The sequence below is a fragment of the Perkinsus marinus genome (genome assembly GCF_000006405.1).
Source record: "Perkinsus marinus ATCC 50983 genomic scaffold scf_1104296966926, whole genome shotgun sequence".
Classification (NCBI taxonomy): domain Eukaryota; phylum Perkinsozoa; order Perkinsida; family Perkinsidae; genus Perkinsus; species Perkinsus marinus.
The window spans coordinates 25,259-38,191 of NW_003203754.1; the positions used below are offsets into that span (position 1 = coordinate 25,259).

At 48.3% G+C, this 12,933-nt stretch overlaps 2 protein-coding genes across 4 annotated transcripts in view; both read right to left on the reverse strand.

Annotated features, from left to right (window-relative positions):
- The window catches only part of Pmar_PMAR008229 (hypothetical protein), a gene marked incomplete at both ends in the record, with an annotated part of 2,309 nt that extends 286 nt beyond the window's left edge, over positions 1-2,023 (reverse strand). The window contains 8 exons of the mRNA XM_002768884.1: positions 247-317; positions 449-512; positions 686-711; positions 760-858; positions 900-1,000; positions 1,250-1,373; positions 1,423-1,552; positions 1,917-2,023. Of these exons, the coding sequence (XP_002768930.1) occupies positions 247-317; positions 449-512; positions 686-711; positions 760-858; positions 900-1,000; positions 1,250-1,373; positions 1,423-1,552; positions 1,917-2,023 (722 nt within the window). The remainder of the gene's footprint in view (positions 1-246; positions 318-448; positions 513-685; positions 712-759; positions 859-899; positions 1,001-1,249; positions 1,374-1,422; positions 1,553-1,916) is intronic.
- A 2,196-nt stretch (positions 2,024-4,219) lies between these two features.
- On the reverse strand, positions 4,220-11,174 carry Pmar_PMAR008230 (histone deacetylase, putative; the record flags this gene model as incomplete). 3 transcript variants are annotated; one of them, XM_002768887.1, is made up of 24 exons in its annotated part: positions 4,220-4,381; positions 4,613-4,757; positions 4,950-5,021; positions 5,074-5,165; positions 5,519-5,655; positions 6,093-6,225; positions 6,280-6,381; positions 6,429-6,502; positions 6,548-6,645; positions 7,088-7,234; positions 7,306-7,346; positions 7,594-7,689; positions 7,739-7,879; positions 7,927-8,019; positions 8,084-8,204; positions 8,257-8,322; positions 8,410-8,495; positions 8,649-8,784; positions 8,993-9,145; positions 9,797-9,919; positions 10,087-10,170; positions 10,282-10,366; positions 10,810-10,963; positions 11,085-11,174. In XM_002768887.1, 24 exons carry the CDS (start codon positions 11,172-11,174, stop codon positions 4,298-4,300), a joined length of 2,553 nt encoding a protein of 850 aa, XP_002768933.1. In that variant the 3' UTR covers positions 4,220-4,297. The 3 variants fall into 3 exon arrangements, with proteins under 3 accessions (XP_002768933.1, XP_002768931.1, XP_002768932.1); XM_002768885.1 differs by having other exon boundaries at positions 8,257-8,361; XM_002768886.1 differs by lacking the exon at positions 11,085-11,174 and adding an exon at positions 10,964-11,007 and having other exon boundaries at positions 8,257-8,361; positions 10,810-10,913.
- Positions 11,175-12,933: the final 1,759 nt, after the last annotated feature.

The following is a 12,933-nucleotide window of genomic DNA, read 5'->3' on the forward strand; positions in this document are numbered from 1 at the left end:
GCGTCCTTTACCCCCAACATAGGCTCTCTGCTTGACGTAATGTCTATGAGTCATAACAGGCACCTTACATTGCATAGAACTTGAAGACTAACCAAGGGAGCTCACCAAAAGTCGGAGCATCGGAACATCAGCGGCGACCACAGCCAAGTGCAGCAGAGTGATGCCACCATCCTCGCTACTCCATTTACACCCACACTCTGTGTCGTCATGGATAGACGGATTGCTCCTCACAAAATGACAACCTACGAGAAACTCTGCGCAGTAGTGTCGCTCGGCTTGCCGAATTCTATTGTCCACAAGACAAGAAAATCGACCAGCTGAAAATACTCATACTATAGTGAAGATAGTGTCGGTGGTTCTTCCCTAATAAGATAACTGCGACCAAACCCATCCTCGAGATGCTCTTTGAGGGTCTCACAGCAGAGCAGAAGTAAATCGATCGTCCTACCAGGGAAGTCTGCGCTGCGGATACTCTCTGTCGGATCAGCCCCGAACGAGAGAAGACATTGTACCTGATATCGGCAACCGAGGAAATCAGTTCGAGTACAGCATAGGTGCAGCCGTGACACACTCAGAGTCGATTCACAGCAGAAGACACACCAGGTGAGTGTTCTGCCTCGCCACTGCTATGCTTAATGGTGTCCACTCGCTACCATCACTCCTTCTATCCCTCCCATTCACGTACTTCCGATTCGTGAGTCGACACAATTCCTAATCACATAATCACAGAAAAAAATCCCCTCGGATTTCTTCGCTCACCTGCACTAGGTTCAGGTTGCCACCCCAGACCGCAAAGTGCAGGACTGTCCATTGGTGCTTCAACGAGGCAGAACTCGGGTCGCCACCGTATTGCTTCAACTGGGCAAGCACTATTATCAACAATACCTCACTGTTATCACCAGCAACATAGCGGTTTTGAAGTGCCCGCCCAATGCAGCCAAGTGGATAGGCAGGAGGCCCTCATCGACCATATCAAGATGGAGCAGCGGGAACCCCCGATCTGATCGGCAGTGACTAATGCAAGTGAGAGTCCCACACCAGTACGCCGGCATGGCAATGACAATAAAGTACGACTCAAAGGTTGATATTTTTTCATGATGAATATTCTTTCAAGAGTAGTAAAAATATTGTTCATCATGAACATGGCTACCCCAAACCGAATTTTATATCATATCATATATGAATCACAGATATATAAATCCAAATCCATACTTCCCAGTGAACGCACACCCTAAGTGTAATAGCTCACTTCTAGGTAGCGCGCCATCATCAGCGTCACGATCTGGGTCGATCTTCCCCACCCTGACTCTTCCACTGGCTATGTCATTAAGGATTGCCGAGTGTATGCAGACAGGCCCAGTCCTCATCGACGGCTAGCGATAGATATCACACACAACCCGAAGCCCTCGATCCCTTCCTTACCTTTGCTCCGGCCTTCAACAGCAGCTGAGCTGCACTGACTTTACCTTTCAAGCAGCATACATGCAATGGTGTCCACTCCTGCATAAATCTACCACGGGTCGACCTCTCATGTATCAGGCCTCGGAAATATCTGAAACCATCAAGTCGGTCATGGTGGTCCACCAACATCATTCACTTATTTGGGAGGTTTTTTCTCATCCAATCACGAATGGTACGAACGCGTGTATGATAATAGCAACAATTCAGAAGCTTCCAATCAGATCTTCATGGAAGTGTTGATGTCATGAGAATCATCAGCACCGCACATGTCGGGACTAAACCTTATAGCTCGCTTCACGTTCTCGAGCAGGTTGGTAGTTCTAATACCAATCAAGTTGAGCACATATTCCGATTGAGTTCTCATTGCGACGCGTTGCTTCCCCTTACAGCCGTACCGTAACAGCACACGATGTACGTGGTCATAACCGTAAACATCGTGAAACGGCCATCCCTACTTCAGAGCATGCGCCATCACATCAGCTCCATCATTAGCCAACTTCCTGTTGCATACCTCAGCAACAATGTGCAACTGCTGTAGGGATAAGTCAATCACAAGCAACATCGACCCACCACTCCAAAGCCATCAAAGCGTGCGCTGCTGTGGATGTCCGAGGACTTGGTCAGAAACGCTATGAGGACTTCGTCATGCCCTCTGCTGGCTGCCGAATGAAGTGCCGACCAGCTATCCTCAGAGTACTGCATAGCAATTATCTTTCCACAGTGAACCATAACACTAGGCGTTACATAAGCCATTGCTGATGTATTCGGATGTTCGAGGAGCGCTGTAACGATATTGTAGTGGCCACAAAAAGCTGCGTGTCTGAGAATTACAGTGCATCACCTTAACACCTTCGAACGGTGAAGACCTCAGAGGCGTCCTGCAGCTCCTAATAGCATGAGGCGAATAACACTCATCCAGCACTAGAGCGTCGAGACCGGTAACAGCCAACTCGCGATTCACATCGGACTAACACGTTTGTCCGGAAGTCGATGGTTCGAGTACTGTGGTGGACCCACCAAATGATTCTTCTCGATAGCAGCGTGTAGTGCCTCGAGCCTTTCCTCGTAGTATACACAATCCAATGGGGTTTGAATATCCGGGCCATCGATCATCCCTTGGCACGTCGTGCATTGAATGCTCCTTTCGTAACCCTTCGCTTGAACTTCGATAGTAGAGGCCAGAGCGTCCATTCAAGTTCAGTCTGTTTGGACATGACATCACATGAGCCAAGTCGACTCATCCGACACCTAGCGGAGGCGTTCCGATTGAGCGGCTCGCGGTGGTTCCACATACTCCTAACAATCAAGGTCAACTCGTTGGGCCAGTTTATTCGGCGAGCACGAAAGGATAGATACGTTGCGTCGACGCAATATTTAGACTATTGGCAGTGCTTCGAAAATCAATCGAGACGCAAAGTTACATAACATTTTTGGATCAGGCATAGTTGATTTTCCTCAATCCACAAGGCCGGAACGCGGATCCAGATCCTCAATCAAACATATGACCCTAGAAGGATCATCCTCCCACTCCTCGTTCTGGGCCAGTATGCGGATCCTGATCCACAGATCAAGCACATGATCCAGATCACTCGTTGATCTTGAGGTCTGAGCTAAATCTTTCGTGATCCGAGATCCGTGAGTCAGATCTGTGATTCTTGATCTTGATCCGTGATCTTTGATCCTGATCCTTGACCGTTGATTTTGATCTCTGAACTTTGATACTGATCCGTGATCTGTGATCTGGACCTTGCGTGATCCTCATTTTTGATCCTGATATATGATTCTTGAGAAAAAACTTATTCCGTGATCCAAAGATCAAGGAGTTGAGCAATTCTCAGACGAGTTGAGAAATTTCGTTGATCCGTGATCCGTTCGGCTCCGAGGGATCACCCTCTGATTCGGATCAAGTATTGAATCAAGCTGGGGCTTTTTTGCTACGTTACACTACTCGTGATCCGTGATCCTGATCCCTTCAAAATGCTACATACATACTTTGTGGTACAGAGACTTACTTGTAAGTGTTTACTGAGCCTCAGTAACTGAGGAGATTAATGAATTCGTAGTAGCCTCCGTAGTACAGAGTCCGTACTATGTACGACTCGTACAGTACGAGGTACATTAGAAGAATGGAATTCGACACGATGGCCGTTCGTGAACCCCATTTAAATGCTACATTTAAAATCCATAAACTTATTACTGTAGGTTAACGCCTTTTGAAACCATTACTAAAACCCAATATTGTCCCTCAATATCTTACACGCGTCTTAGATGTCGCGTTACAAGTATCTCTGAGATACTTGGATTGAAGTCGATATTAGACATTCTCAATCCTGATTGATGCCTGTCAACTGGAGGATGGTTAGCCACAGTCTGTGGGTCGACTACAGCCTCGTGGTTCGATTTGTTTTCCCGCTTGCCGTGAGCTACCCTTAGGCTGTTTTGGGCTGTTCCGAAAATCTGTAAGATATGGACCACTCCAGTTCTGCTATGGTCCATAGCAGAACTGCGTTGTCCGACTGCGTTGTCCATAGCCTATGGATAACGCAGTCGGCTTTGACCTAGTTTTCTTGGCCAGTCACTGCTTGGCAAGCAGCTATATTTGCCCATCCCATCGTTCGCGTTACTAGGAGTTTCACTTGCAATGACATTCGGCCACAACTCACTACTGTATACACGTCTGCTCGATCGGCGACGCGTGCCGACACAGGATGAGCTAGTCTTCAACAGCCATTAATTTATCGAACTCAAGCAGATGATATGAATTCTGCTCTCTCTCAACAGTACTAGACTACACTACTGGTAATTTAGTTGGTACGTATTACTGTACGATACATAATCAAGCGGCAGGTATATTCCAACCAGCGCTGCGGAATTTATTTATATGTTCATTCAGTCTCGATTCCCACGAGCGCTGTCGTGCCTGAAAATTGATCTTATATGACCCGCCCAACTGGGGAGATCATGAAAATTCAAAACGAGTCACAATTCCGCTGCTGCATGATTCATGTACATTAGTGAGGAACTACTTCAGGTTCTCCAAAAAACCGTTTCGCGCGCTCAGACATACAAGATGATGCAGTACCGGCGAAATGATCGCGTAATGCGATCAATACCACTGTACAAATCAGGGAAAACGATATGCAGTCCTTACGAAGTCGGAAATTGGTAGCACGTCGGGCCTCCGCTCGATGGCCGCAGAGATAGCTTTAGGCCGGTCCTTCTCAACAGCTGTCAAATGTTCAACCATGCTGCCAACGAGAAGCCATCCCGCACGGCCAGAAGATTCGGGATTATACCTACGATCGCAGAGAGTACTATCAGATCGGTAAATTACGATGTAATAGGCGGCGGCCAGTCGCAAAAAATATTATAGACGATCCACGAGAGGATGCCAACACGAACGGCCAATATGTTGGCTTCTTCGAAATTAGGTCTCGAGAATACTGTGTTCGACTGCTTGCGAACGATGCGGGCACAAATATACTCACCCGCCTTCCGTGCAGCACACCATCCGTCCGCTCGGCACAATGCTGGCCAAATACGGGTACAGCCAAGCAAACCTTGAAGAACAAATAGTGGAGCTATCCGTTACAACTGCTTTTATCATTTTACCATTCTGGCGAGAGTTTACAGTCCATACCAGGACCAGTGAATGTCACAGCCGCGGAGGAGTGATCGATCGCATCAAATCCACAAAGTAACACCTAGGAGGATTCTCGAGCGGATGCTCTCAATAGTGGAGACGGGAAAATCATTCAGAAACTCGTGAAGTTCTAGCATAGCTTGTTCAAAGGTGATGCGCGCGTCATCGCATCTAGAACCAAGCCAACGAGCAAAGCTATGTACAGCAATTCGGGAGCCGAACCCGTGACCTAAACTCAGTCTAAGAGGGCGGGCACGACAGTCAACCCATAAAGTTTTAGAGCAAATTTAGCTGCGTGGCATATAACGAGCTCAGTCGCTTCGTCGGGAAGACCACGAAAAGGATGGCACCAAAATACGAGTCTACAACTAGCCTATGGCGCCACTGAGAAGACACCTATATGATGCCACCTACCACCACATCTGGCCGCCACTGTTCTATCACCGGCCGTACTATGCGGGTGACCACATCGACGTACTCTCGGTCACCTTCCCCTTCACTCATCTCGAAGTTGAGATTCATGCCGATCGACTTAGGAACAGCTTCGTCACCTGTATCCAATCAATTCGAAATATTACAAAGAACGATTCGTCATTCTATCGACTCGTACGACAATCTCTTACGATTGTTCCTTACGTCTCATAGCGCTACGGGAAACGTGGTGAATCGCGTATTCGTGCCTCTCGCACGACGTGCGAGAGGCCGAGCACGATTAGATCCGTGCATGAAGTTTTCTTCCAATGCCGGTGGGCGAGCAAGTGAGAATGTGGTAGTTGGTTAATTCAACTGATGACCAGTCCGAAATGTTTATCCTTGGTTTATGTTCATCCCACGCCTAAGCCGGAGGAAGGGAGAGTGTCGTCTCAGCATATTGCATCGCCGATATGAAGCGCTTGGTATGACTAGGTATCATATCGCATCTCACGTCGGTCGACTAGTTAACGACCGATATTTTGATGAGAAGGATGTCAGAACAGACAATAACTACCCAAGTCTTCGTGCCATCCTGTTCCCGGCATGACGTACTCTCCAGTACTATCCGGGCCATATCGGTGTATGGAGAACGTCAACACTCGCGGATCATCGTAGAATGCTGTTTCGTTACCATTGCCGTGGTGAACCTGCAGGAGACGGAGCAACCTGCTTACTTCTGAATCGATAGAAATCATCCTCACGTCAACATCAAGTATCATGATTCTTCTTTCCTCTGAGATCGAATTAAGCAACTGTTTGACAGCAAACGCTACTGCATTTATAAAGCAAAAACCAAGACTAATCTGAAAAATCACAATCACTAGAGTTAATGCCACGGAATGGCTCTCACCTCGTTCCCAATTGGTAGCTTCCGTAAAGCTTCTTCTTCAGGTGAGTCGATGCTCCGTGAGGAAAAAGGTGGCTCTGATTCTGGAATTCTGGACACTCGCGTTCCTGGCCTGTGGTCACCTTTCGCTCGGCTTTGACACACACTGATAAGCAAGCGGCAGGCCTCCGCCTCGGCAGGACTGATTCGATCTTCTGTACTAAGGCATTGTGGACAGAACCTAAGCGACTTGGATATAGGTCGCATGGCCACTCCACTCGAGGCCGACCAGCATGCCCCGACTCCGGCTGTGAAAGCGGGGGAACGAATGTGTCGTGTACAAGAAGAGAATGAGGATTCACTTGTTGGGTAGTTATCAGAGTGTCCATCACACGAATGAAGTGTGCGATTAGGCGGTGAATCACTCTTCCGAATTTCAGAAGAGTTACGCTAATTTCGACGATGTGTGATACACTTGACTCATGCACTTTCCAACCTCGCAAGATTACTTCCTGAAAATTCCCTTCCGACACGCTGCCGCGGATTTCTACTCGTTTTTAGCATTTCTGGTCGAGTTTCAGGTTAGATTATAGTGAAATCATCTTACTCACGACCGGGGTGGGATTAGACACAAAGTGCACAACCGACACTGAGTATGCAGCCGCAATCCTAACCCCACCTACCATCTGCCAGTCCTGAAGTCCTTCATAAAGAGGACGTCGCGACCAAGAGAGTATGGGAGGCAAAACGAATGCCATCCTTGACCACAGTCCGGATTGTCGCATACCAGTAGACACGGCTCATCATCGCCTCTCTCGCATCGGCAGCATCTACTCAACGAGTGGATATTGCAAAACCATCAAGGGTCGAAAGCATGCGCTACTTGGCAACGCGCACTTACTTGATCGATTCAGTACTATCGAAGCTTGTCGAAAGGGATTCCTGAGGAAGAGAAGGAGCTACATAAACTCAGTTACATTGACAAGAGAGATGAAGTGTTACCAATGGGCTAGACACCATTGGGATACTTAAGATATCATAAAACTGAACCAATTCCATCAACACGATAACGGCATTGAATAACATTAAATGTGTGTACAAATGTTGAACATTTGCGCACGGGATGGAAGGCACAATCTCTCTAAAACCACCAGTTCTAAGACGATGCAGTAGTAACCCCTGAGTGTACTTGAGAGCGACCTTCTTCAAGCCCCAGACGGAAGGGCACGTGGTGACATGCTGGACGAGCAAGGACTAATGCTACAGGTGTCTCTCCAGAAAGGACCTGCGATACTCCCACTTGAGCAAAGGATTACCAAGACATACAAACTCACCATCTGGAGGGCGTCTCTGGTCAGTCCACAACGCAACAGCGTGGCACTGAGGGTGTGTTTATCCATTATGCATTCGCCCGGCACCTCAGCACGTCGTCGGCCGATGATAGAGTAACACCGCTTCGATGCCAAGTCCACCGCCTGAGAGAGCTCATCAATGGTGATCGCCTCTAACTAGGGTGGTTTACTCGCTGTTTGAAACCTGTCGCTGTGTTGATATATCTGTCTACGGCTCTCAAGTCTTGGAGATAGTCTTCACTATGTACTCCGGTAGCGGCGACCTATAGTGTAGCGGCGATTCATACCCGACCATCTCAACGCAGCGATGATACGCGGAGCGCCTACCTCCTCCAACGTGACAGCTTGCGAGGCTTCGGACACCCATTGGCATGCATTCGACAATGTTCGGTGTGCCTTCCGAGACACCCTCTGGTGCCTAAGCTTCTTCACTATCTCCTCCAACCATCTGACAGTTTCGTTATCAAACCAACAAGACTGAAGCATCGAGCTGCACTCACTTTCCCCCCTTGTCCTGACCGCCACCTTCATGATCTACAAAAATCGAGTTGAAGAATATGACAGGTCTGGTGAAGGAGAGTGTCGATAGCGGCGAACCATGAATGCTAAGCGATCGATTGGCGTAACATTGCGAGATATACGTCAAAGCTCACCGGCGTCTATCCTTCGAAGAAGCAGACAAGTCGCTAGGAGTAGACTCGGAAGTATGGTCTCTCGATAGGGGCGAGGCGCTGCTCGACTGAGAGACACGGAACAGCGTACAACGGAAACTATGCTTTCTGAGAATGAAGAGGTTGTCGGAGATGCTCCTCTAACAGCCTTGTGAGTCGAGAACAAATTCAAGGTGGATGAGCAAACTATACGTCAGTCGACAAGCGAGGAGAAGCCCTACGTCCAGGGGAGTTTCTCCCGACAAGTCCAGTGACGGACTCGACGAATCGTCTTCAGTAGGCAACGCTACTCGTCGACGTTTTCGCGTCGGTAGGGCGGTTTCCCCTGGCGATGACGCAGGAGGCGAGTATCGAATTCTAATAAAGACATCAACCAATACGAGAAGCTTCGTCTAAGCGAAGAACGTCTGAATCGCTAAAATGTACGGTGACGGCGAGGTTTCCTCGATACCACTCTGAATGTGATTGAGTATCCACTGAGAATACTCCACCATAGCAGTTGGTGATAGCAGTGCTTGACCACAACACGTGGCATGACGGAGTCCGCCAAACTCTTCGAACTTACGGCACATCATCATAGGCATCTATTCTTCTTCGTGCAGCTTCCAACTCCTCTGGGCACGAATCACCGACAACCATAGACTCGGCCTTGTCGACGGGGAGGAATTCGAAATCCCCATCTTCGTATCGTACAGAGGCGCCAATATGATAATCATGCCTGGAGGGAACATCCATAGATCGAGTCGATCTGATCGACTCGCTGCAGACTTGATTGCTTATCGGATAAATTACTAGAAGTTTCAATAACTAATCTGTCTGTGCGTTGATGAAAATTGTCTCATGTCAATAGCGGGAACTTCACCCCATACAGAAGCTGAATAAGCTAGGGATAAGAAAATTAACAGCCGGTAAGCTCAGGTCATCCCGAAATCTGGGGCAAATGAATTGACCGCGCCTCTGAGCTTGAGAAGCTGGGACGCTGCCTCAGCACCTCTAATACAGCTGTCAAACAATCGTACCACGCTTGCATCGTGGAATACAAGTATGAGAATCCCTCGACGAAACGTCATCGAGGCAGAACCCGCGACACGGTACGCTGACGGCACGAGTTCAACGTTACGTGGGGAGCAACCAATAGCCTGGCGTGCCGAGTCGACATGTTCGCGCGGTATTGCCGAGTACGCGTTTGAAATGTTGTGATTTATAGACACCAACGGACCGTTGGTGTGTACGCCATATCTATAAATCGGCAATCCGTTGGCAACGGAGCAATGAGCTCAAGAATCAACGACGCGCACAACCTTACCGCAGTCGGAGTCCGATTGTCGGACGAGTGCCAACATGGAAATATCAACCTACCATTACTTACCACTTCATCACCTTCCCAATGATTCGGGATGACTCAAGCTGCTTCACGACCATCTTACCGATAAGCCATCGTGGATCCTCACGGTTCTGTGATGGATGTCGCCACTCCCTTCTCCGACGACCACTAAGATGCACAGCACGTATATGATTGCCGCTCGAACACCTCGGCAACGCAGAATTCTCATCGTCGGTTCTCAACAGCACGCCACACGACATGACGTGCGGGAGCTCAGAGTATAGATCAGATCCAGCTGATTGCTCATCAGTCACGTGAGTCTCGGCTATGGTTACTTCTCATCACTGATATCAAGCACTTCAAGGTGTTTCTCTGACACAACCAGCCACTTGTCGCTCGATCTCAGTTTTATCTTCCACCTACGAAAATTGGAGTAAAATGTTGCGAGGACCCTGCTGCGAGGCATGATCGTGCTGCGCAGCGTGCGATAATGATGATAAGCAAACGAGTTGGAACCATGCGTTGAATACTTGTGGTCATAATAGTCGTGGGCTATCCCCTCCATGCCGTTGAAGTGCCCCCTAGCTGAGAGGCCATAAATTCGCACCCGACATCCTGAAAGCAGAAAATGCTACATAGTTGCAACTATACGGATAGATGAACCATAATGATGGTGTTGATACCATCAAGTGCTTGCACAGCACCCTTCCATGCAAACCTCAAGGACGATCGACGGTGGATGACAAATTCAAAGCCGACGCGCGTCGGTCGCGTTGCACCGTGGCACAACAAGTCGCTACGAAGTTATCGTAGACTTGACAAGAAAAAACCAATGAACAAGCGCAAAGATAAGACTTCAAATGATACTATCATCGTGATAGTATCACGGCTGATATTACCAGCCTAGATTATCAGGCAAAACACGAGTGCGCCCGCCCTCTTATCTACTCAAAATTTCAGATCGTTTGGCGTGGGAGATTGCCGAATCAGTAACCGTGACTGGAGCTGACCGTTCAGCGCATTTCATATGAGTATATTCCAGTGTATCCAAGTCCCACCATCATAGATGGAGTCGTAGACAATCCCGTTGCTAGCAAAACTAGGCGGGGGACGTTCTTCCACCATCTTCAAGTTCCGGATACTAACTGCAATATCCGATGTCCTACCACATCTTGATATTAGAATGTGGGCACAGCGCTTCTCTTCGTCTACCTGAGAGTAGCTGACTCTAGGGGGACAAAGCTCGACGCATCGTCAATGACGTGAACGATCACATTTATCAAATCATGTGTAAGTTGAATAACACAGCTCGCATCTCGCCACTCCACCGTACCGTCAAGATCTCTCCTATGAGACCGTTGAACTGTGCCTTCTTCAATAACCCATGTATTATGACGGTGTCTCCGCGCCGCAAATATACCATACAGAGAGAACTGCTCAAAGCCAGCTCGAACAACGTAATACCCGACCAAGATGATGCACCATTGGTGAACGCCAAAACTCCTAGAATTGATGAATAACAAATTCGCGGCCGAGTCAGGAAGAGCCTGCCCCCATTTCAAACTTCCTACGACCATTGCGTGTTTGGAACACGGTGAGGTTCGCGAGCTCATCAGGCTGATGACATCAGCTACAAACACCCGTAACGAAATTCACTGATGAGGTAGATAAACGTGGTGCTGCTGCAGCACTACTCCAATTAAACGTCTCTTCAGCAGCACGATAATCGTGCCACGATTTATGCAGTTCCCACGGTGCGATGATGCGCCAGGAAGAATCTGAGACCAAAGGCTTTACTCGGTAGAATCTACCGGGAATAGTGTATCCGATGACCAGATCATTATAACCCTGAGTCATTACCCAATGCACTCGAAGGTGGCAGGACCAGAGACGATTTTACGATCTCATCATAGGCTGGGCTTTTTGGCGAAGTCGCAGATATAAATTTCCACAAGACATGATAAATCCATGTAGAATAATATCGTAGGCATTCACTGTTACCACGAACCTTTCTACCCCGGTCAAAACTCACTGGGTGGCCGACACATATCTTTCATGGACACCCTCAACCTTCAACGAGATTTCTGGCAGAGTCTCAAAGAATGGCATTCTTCCGCATGATCTCGAAGACCCGATCTCCCGCTCTAGGCAGGAATCTCCCTTGTCCGAGACAAGCTGAACGTGCTAATGAGGCTGAGCAAGCTGTGGCTGAGAGAAACAGCCAATCTAGAGTCTAGATTCTAGACGTACCCAACATCGCCAGGGATGCGAGGGGAGGCAAGCAGAGGAGGACACGGACGAGGCTCACAATCCAACAGTTGAATTTCAACTCACCATCTTCCAGAAGAGAAAAGGCTGTGTGCTCTAGTGAGTGCACTGATCAACGTCGTAAGCAAGTTGCTTAAATGCAACTGGTGTAGGATGAGTGTCTAGCCAGTACTACTGACTCAGTAGGGAGCCCGCGAAGCCTTCCACGACACCACCGCAAGCCAACAAAACTCTCGTATTCCCGCCCTCACGGGTCTTCCTCTCCCATTGCGCAACTTCCTTTTGGATACTCCCAATGGACCTCCATTGAATGGAGGTCCCCATGTCCTCGGAAAATCCACCAAATCTTGTACAGATCTTTTTAGAAACCGCTATCATGACATCCTCATCAATGGGAGGGTTGATCATAACGGGACTTCCCTGGAAACCTTGTTCCCCAGCTGGGGTAGGTTGATTTCCAGCCTCATTAACTATTGGATAATAAGGAAAGAACCTGAACCAGATGGTTACAGATACGGATGGCACAATAGGGACAGACATACTTTGTGTGTTAGAATACTCATCCTAGACTGGCGCCCCCCCCGGAAACTTACTCTAAGTGCACGACTCTCTTCAATAAGATGGGCGATCAAATCGTGCAGAGCCTCGAGGGTGATCCTAGTTTGAGGCCTGCGTGGTCTCGGGGGCTCCTCTCCTCTAATTCGGGAAGTTAAGACTTTTCTTCCAAAAATATATACCAAAAGGACAAAGCCAGACTCGGACTTTTTAAACCAGACAATGACTCGAAGGTCATGATTGAAACGGCGACGACTCTTCTCGAAAGTCATGATCTTAGAGTCCGAGACTTGAACGAGTACCATATCAAAACCTGGCGATCAACGCTTCATCATCATAATGGATGTTCTGTGGGGCAA